Source organism: Aegilops tauschii, chromosome 3 (assembly GCF_002575655.3).
Source record: "Aegilops tauschii subsp. strangulata cultivar AL8/78 chromosome 3, Aet v6.0, whole genome shotgun sequence".
Classification (NCBI taxonomy): Eukaryota; Viridiplantae; Streptophyta; class Magnoliopsida; order Poales; family Poaceae; genus Aegilops; species Aegilops tauschii.
This window is the reverse complement of record NC_053037.3, coordinates 50,986,672-50,993,217: the sequence shown is the minus strand read 5'-3', so window position 1 is coordinate 50,993,217 and position 6,546 is coordinate 50,986,672. Positions and strand designations below refer to the sequence as shown.

Here is a 6,546-nt window from a genome sequence, read left to right as displayed (position 1 = left end):
CCAGGTGCTGCGCCTCGCACAACATACCATTCCGCTCCAGGACCCACGCGCGGCAGCGGGCCTCGAGCGTTTTCTCAAGCTCGGCGCGCTTCTAGACGGCCATCTTCAGCTCATCGTCCTTCGCGGCGGCCGCTTTCTCGTACTCGCCCTTCAGCCGGACGAGCTCTGCCTGGTGGGCCTCCGCCGCCTTGGTGGCCTCCGCCTTCAGCCGCTCCACCTCGGCCCGGAGCTGGTTGTTGTCGGCGGTCGACTGGTCGTGCTGCTGGCCGGCTTCGGTCAGCCGGGTCCAGAGATCCAGCACCTCGGCCGTGGTGGCTGCACGGCAAAACTTCAAGTTAGATGCCCGAAAAGAGAAAAAATACATTGAGATCCGAAATCTCAGGGGCTACACCGAGTGGGTGCGCTGTCGCGCCCCTCACTGAAACATGCAAGTCGGACCTCGGGCCGAGCGGAGCACCTCCTCCTTCGTGGCGAGTTGCACCTTGGCCGCGAGGTACTTCTCCAAGAGCCACTGGGTGCCGACTCGGAGACCGTCCAGATGCTGCAGAGAAGCAAGTGTTAGCGAAAAAACGACAAACGCATATAAGACCCGGCCCGATTGCAATAAGGGCGGCAAGAGCTTAGATGATTTTTATTTTGCAACAACGGTCCTGTTGCAATTGCATCAAAGCTCTTGTTGCGCTAGCCGCGGACCTTTTTTGCAACAAGTGTATTGTTGCAGGATATTTCTACAACAAGATTTATGTTCAATCAGCGCGGGTGCAGATCGGGCGGCTCGCCACCCGGTCGATCTTTGATCAGCCGGACGACGAGGCCCATAAAGGTTCAGGATGTACAACTGAATAACAGAAATAGGTACATTTAATTTGAGCAACTGAGCAAGACACGGGCGTTGGACATATATATACTCATAATAAACGTGACAAAGATACACATCGGCCCATTGGATCCAGTAATACTACAACTCCTCTTTGCCGAAAATTTGCAAAACAGAAGTAAAAGGAAACAAAATATCTTCTTGTTTTCATGGCCGCAATGCGCTCCGTTCCGTGCGCTCATGAATCGAAATCACAGCAGAGAGAATCGAGCTGCTCATCGACTACGTCGGCCGCGTCGAGATAGTACGTCTTGATCTCGTCGTGCTTGAACTTGCGGCTCCCCTTGCACGCCGATCTCCCCCCGAGACGCGCCGCCAGCGGCTGACGAGCGTGCACCTCCTCGTGCTCGGCGGCATCGTACTTCCAGTTCCACGACTGCCCTGAGGTGGCCTCGTACTTGAACGGCGACTGCCACCCCTTGGAGTAGTAGTAGCCGAAGCGCTTGTCCTCGGGCGGAAGGGGCTGCGGCTCCTCGTCCTCCTCTTGCACGAGGGCGTCCCTGCCGAGCGCGCGGAGGCCGCCGGACTTGGACTGGTTGGTCGGCTTCCGGGACGCCCTGATGTAGCCGCCGTTGGCCACCACGGGGCCGTCGACGACGTGCACGGCGCGGCGCTTGCCCTCCGGGTCCACCAGGGCGCGGTCGTAGACGCGCACCCACCCTCGCTGCCGCCCCTCGCGCCGCATCGTCGCTCGTTTCGTTGGGTTTGCTTCGTCTGTTCTGTGCGACCGGAACGGTGCTGCCGGTGGCCTATTTTATACACTGTATATGTACAGACACACGGCCCGCTTCGGGCTGCTCTTCCTTGCCGGCCACGGGTTGGTGTTTGTCAGTTCGTATCGTGATCGGGAACTTGGCGTCCAAGTTTCTGATTTTTTTTCTTTTGGAGCAAACAGGACGCGTCGAACTAATGGGCCAAACACAGTTCGCTATTGTCGCATATCTTTGCTTGGTTGGGCTAGGCTGGGCAGGGCTGTTTGAGCCTTTTTTTTTTATCGAGGCATGCATTCATGCCTGTCAGAAGAATGTGAGGCTCGCATCGCAGTGTTTCGAGCCTCCCTCTCTATATGACGCACTGTGCTTCCCTCAAAAAACAAAATGACGCATTGTGCGTCAAAATGCCTTGCTTTTGGACAAGGGCGACTCAATGTTTGTGAATATTTTTGGAAAAAATAAGAATATTTTTAAATGTTTGTGAACATTTGTTTTGTGAAAATACAAGAATATTTTTATTTTTTTTTAAATATGAATATTTCTTGAATATCTATTATAAAGTGTTCACGTATTTTAAGATTTTAAAAAAATTCAGGGATTTTTTAAGGAAAAACATGAAAACAAAACCCAAAATAATCAAAAAGGAATAATGGAAAAAAGGTAGACGAACAAAATCTGTACCAGAACCATATAGAAGGTTCATAAAATTGAAAAACAAAAGGAACCTTCCCAAAACCGTTCTAATTGGGCTGACCCATCCTGACCCATCCTAATTGCAACAAGGGTCTTGTTGCCTTGGCGACGGGCACAACCACGAGCGGAGATGCTGAGATGCTTTGACACAAGGGTCATATGTTGCAATTACAACAAAGCCTCTTTGTTATAACAACGACGTGGACGACCGCGAGTTGGAGATAGCCGGAGATGCAGAGCCTGACACCCGCAGCCGAGGAGGCGCCCGAGTACCCACCTGAAGATAGCTATGAACATGCAGGCGATGCGCTCGTACCTCTCCGCCAAATCCACATCTCCCAGGGCACGGGCCCGGATCATGAGTAGAGTAAAGATGACCCAACCAGACAAGGATATGGCTATTATGATTATCCCGAGCTTCACCAATTTCATCACCGTATCGTGCTTGAGATAATTACTAATTGCGGTGCCAAGATCAACTGCGCAGCGACCGTGAAGACAGGGAAGAGAAACTTTGAGTTCTACTCCCTCCCTAAACTAATATAAGAGTGTTTAGATTACTAAAGTAGTGATCTAAACGCTCTTATATTAGTTCACAGAGGGAGTACTAGGTATGTACGGCATGACGGCGGGAACTTAATTACATCCCAGAAACGGATGCTTACAAGGCCCCGCGGGCGGCGACGGAGAAGCTGAGGCTCTAGTAGTTGATGTACCTTGCACCAGTGGCGGAGCTAGATGGGGGCGAAACATAAAATACAATTGTCTGTGGGGCCAAAAAGCTAAAAAAAGTTCCCATCTAGCCCTCACAATATTTTCTTCTTCACAAATTGGTTCAATGTGTGTGTGTGTGTGTGTGGTGTGGGGGGGGGGGGGGGGGCACCTGCACCCCCCCTCTCCCGAGCCTACATAGCTCCGCCACTGCCTTACACGGTGCTCTTCACCCGGAACGCGCTGCCGGCTGCACTTTAAGTTTTAATCCCCAAGGTTCAGTTAGGCCATACTTTCAAACAAACAGTAGTCTCTTAGTCAAATCAAATTATAGTTAAAACCACTAACAATTAGAGAAACTATTTGGGGGACGGAGAATGTAGTGTAGAGACCGAGCTCGTCCGCCCTAGTTGGGTTCTAGCTTCGTCCTCCTAAAGTCGGGCGGGCGTCTTTTATCTAAAAAGGTGCAAAAAATTTACTTTGAGAATTGAGATGAGTATTGCATTGTCCTTTTAAGCAAAACAATTTCAGTTAAATCACACCTATGAATAATTTGACGGTGGACATTTGATATTCACTCATGCCAATTGTTCACAATTTAATAAAGAAACTTTAAAGTAGTGCTTCAAGCTGGCGTCACTGCCAGAATTTGTCAACACGTTTAAAGATTCATATGGACCCGGAGAAAAATAACAACATGATCTTCATTAGAGCACGCACCTGCATTGATAACAGAAGGGACAAAGATACACACATCCATCGGATCTACAGTACTAGTTTACAACTCCTCTTTTTGAACTTTGGAAAACAAAGGGGGAAATCATGAATCGAAGTCACAGAGATAATCTAGGCGCCCATCGACGTCATCGGCCGCGTCGACGTAGTACATCTTGATCTCGCTGTGCTTGAACTTGCGGCTCCCTTTGCAGGACGCTCCTCTACCCCCGGAACGCGCTGCCGGCGGCGGACGAGGAGCTTGCACTTCCTCGGGCGCGAAGGCGTCGTACCTCCATCCATACGGCACGGCCTCGAATCTGAAGGGTGACTGGCACGTCGTTGTGCAGTAGTACCCGGAATGCCCGGCGCCTAGCGGCGGATGGAGCTGCCGCTCCTCCTCGTCCTCTTGCACGAGGGCGTCCCTGCCGAGCGCGCGGAGGCCGCCGGACTTGGACTGGTTGGTCGGCTTCCGCGGCGCCCTGATGAAGCCGCCGTTGGCCACCACGGGGCCATCCACGACGTGCACGGCCCGGCGCTTGCCCTCCGGGTCGACCAGGGCGCGGTCGTACACGCGCACCCACCCTCGCTGCCGCCCCTCGCGCCGCATCTTGGATCGTTTCTTGGTTTGCTTCGTGGATTCTGTACGTGGAGATCGGGTCTGCCGGTGGCCTATTTATACATACAGCACGGCTGGCTTTGGGCTTCGCTTCCTTGGCGGCCACGGGTTCGTGCACGTCGGTTCGTATCGTGATCGAACTTGGCGTCCAAGTTTGTTGATTATTTTTCGGAGCAAACCATTGGGTGGACGCGTTGAGCTAGTGGGCCGAGCACAGTTCGCTATCGTTCGTTGATTGGTTGGGCTAGGCTGGACAGGGCTGTTGGGGCCTTCTTTTTTCATCGAAGCATGCGTTCAAGCCTGTGAGAAGAGTGTTTTTTTTTGCCATGGTGTGAGAAGAGTGTTCGTCTCAAAGACTCTCACATGGGTCAGCCTTAGCACGGCCCATTAGTTCAATGTTTTTTTTTGTGGGTAATGGTTTATTCTTGTATGTAATATATGTAACTAGACAACGCCGTGTCTGTTGCTGTAAAAATTTATAGCAACAAATTATTGAAAATAAAAATTAGAATATACAAGAATAATACCGCACCACATTCTCATCATATGACGGTAAAAAACGTGGAGGTCAACGAAGGCTGGAAGCATATTATACTGCCTTGTGACATTCAAGTTTCATTATGTGTTGCAGAAAACAAGAATAAATTAAGGACGTGGAAGGCTTGCATGTGATTGATGATGTAGATGACTTGCATGTGATCGAAAGTGAAATGTTTGCATGCAAGCATGATGATGTGGATGACCATACATTTAAATAAGTAGGATTCAGAAAACAAATGTTGGCCACTGAATAGAACATACATTTAAATAAGTAAATGACCATGAATGTTTTATTTAATAATTTATGGGAAATATATATTACAGTGAAAATCCATGTGTTTGTAAGAATGTTCAGGAAAAAAGAAAATATGTTCATAATTTTTGTAAAGTTTTCAAATTTCAAAAAATGCTTGTGAAATTGGAAAATGTTAAAGGCTATTTTTTAAAAAAAATCCATGAATCTAAAGAAATGTTCACAAATTTTGAAAATATTCCACGATTTCAAAAAATGAATTTGAATATTTTTCACGAACTAAAAAATCAAATCCGCCTTTTGCCTACAGCTTTGGGTCACAAGGTCTCATTCGGGCGGCCTACATGACCCGTGTACATTGCATGCCCTCGGGGCGGCGTAAACGGGTCATGCACGGAAGCTTCCTTCCTGCATTTTTTCCTGACTCCTCTTTGCTGGAAACAGAACTTGGGAATCGACCATCACAAATATGGCGGGCTGTGTTAGATGGAAGAGATATTTTGAAGTAGGGGGTCATGCGAAGAATAGGTAATGGGAGCTCGACCGAAATTTGGAGACACAATTGGCTTCCGAGGCCAGGTATGCTGAGACACAATTGACTTCACTAGTGTCGAATCCTCCAAATTTTGTGTCTGAACTAATTGATAGTACATCGGCGAGCTGGGACGAAGGAAGGGTGCGGTCAGTTTTCTTGCCAATTGATGTCGAGGCCATACTGAGTCTTCCTCTCTGCGCTAGGAATATAAACGACTTTTGGGTATGGAGTGGGGAGAAGCGTGGCAACTTTTCAGTAAATTCGGCATATAGAATGATTATGAACACTGAGATGTCTAGGGAAAATTGGCTCGAAGAGAACGAAGTCTCGTCAGGTGGTGAACATGAAAGTAATGCATGGACATCCCTGTGGAAAACAAATGTGCCATCGAAGATCAAGATGTTATTGTGGAAACTAGCATGATCTTCGATCCCTACGGCGGACATCCTCGAGCACACACAGATGTCAAATTCTGCAACTTGTATGCTCTGTGATGCTTGGGACTCATGTAGACATGCACTGATAAATTGTTCAATGGCTCGGAGAGTTCGTGTCTTATCTGACGAAGGACTAGTAGAGCAGATGTGTCAGCACACAGGTGATCAAGCAAAGGATTGGCTATTTACCATGCACGATTTGCTTATAATATAAAGCGGGGGAAATCCTTTTTCATCATTTATCATGCACGAAGTATTATGTCGGAGTTATTGGCGACGGGTATCTCGAAGACGGCAAGACGATATTTCAAAACATCGGGGCTAGCAAAGCCCCTCAGTCCTACTACTCGGCTGGCTGCCGGCTGCTGGCTGCTGACTGCTCCACCCGGCCGGCTGCTGCCTGCTGACTGCTCCACCAGGCCGGCTGGCTGGCTGCTGACTGCTCCACCAGGCC

General features: G+C 49.1%; 2 protein-coding genes across 2 annotated transcripts; both read right to left on the bottom strand.

Moving 5' to 3' along the window:
- Nucleotides 1–803: 803 nt before the first annotated feature.
- Nucleotides 804–1,590, bottom strand: LOC109769232 (uncharacterized). The gene has a single exon (XM_020327984.4). It carries the CDS (start codon nt 1,560–1,562, stop codon nt 1,056–1,058), a length of 507 nt encoding a protein of 168 aa, XP_020183573.1. The 5' UTR covers nt 1,563–1,590; the 3' UTR covers nt 804–1,055.
- Nucleotides 1,591–3,697: 2,107 nt separating this feature from the next.
- On the bottom strand, nt 3,698–4,340 carry LOC109769231 (uncharacterized). The gene has a single exon (XM_020327983.4). The coding sequence runs from the start codon at nt 4,316–4,318 to the stop codon at nt 3,815–3,817; it is 504 nt and encodes a 167-aa protein (XP_020183572.1). The 5' UTR covers nt 4,319–4,340; the 3' UTR covers nt 3,698–3,814.
- Nucleotides 4,341–6,546: the final 2,206 nt, after the last annotated feature.

What these genes read in the sequence shown, in the direction of transcription:
- LOC109769232 (XM_020327984.4), bottom strand. Translation starts at nt 1,562, where the DNA reads ATGCGGCGCGAGGGGCGGCAGCGAGGGTGGGTGCGCGTCTACGACCGC.
- LOC109769231 (XM_020327983.4), bottom strand. Translation starts at nt 4,318, where the DNA reads ATGCGGCGCGAGGGGCGGCAGCGAGGGTGGGTGCGCGTGTACGACCGC.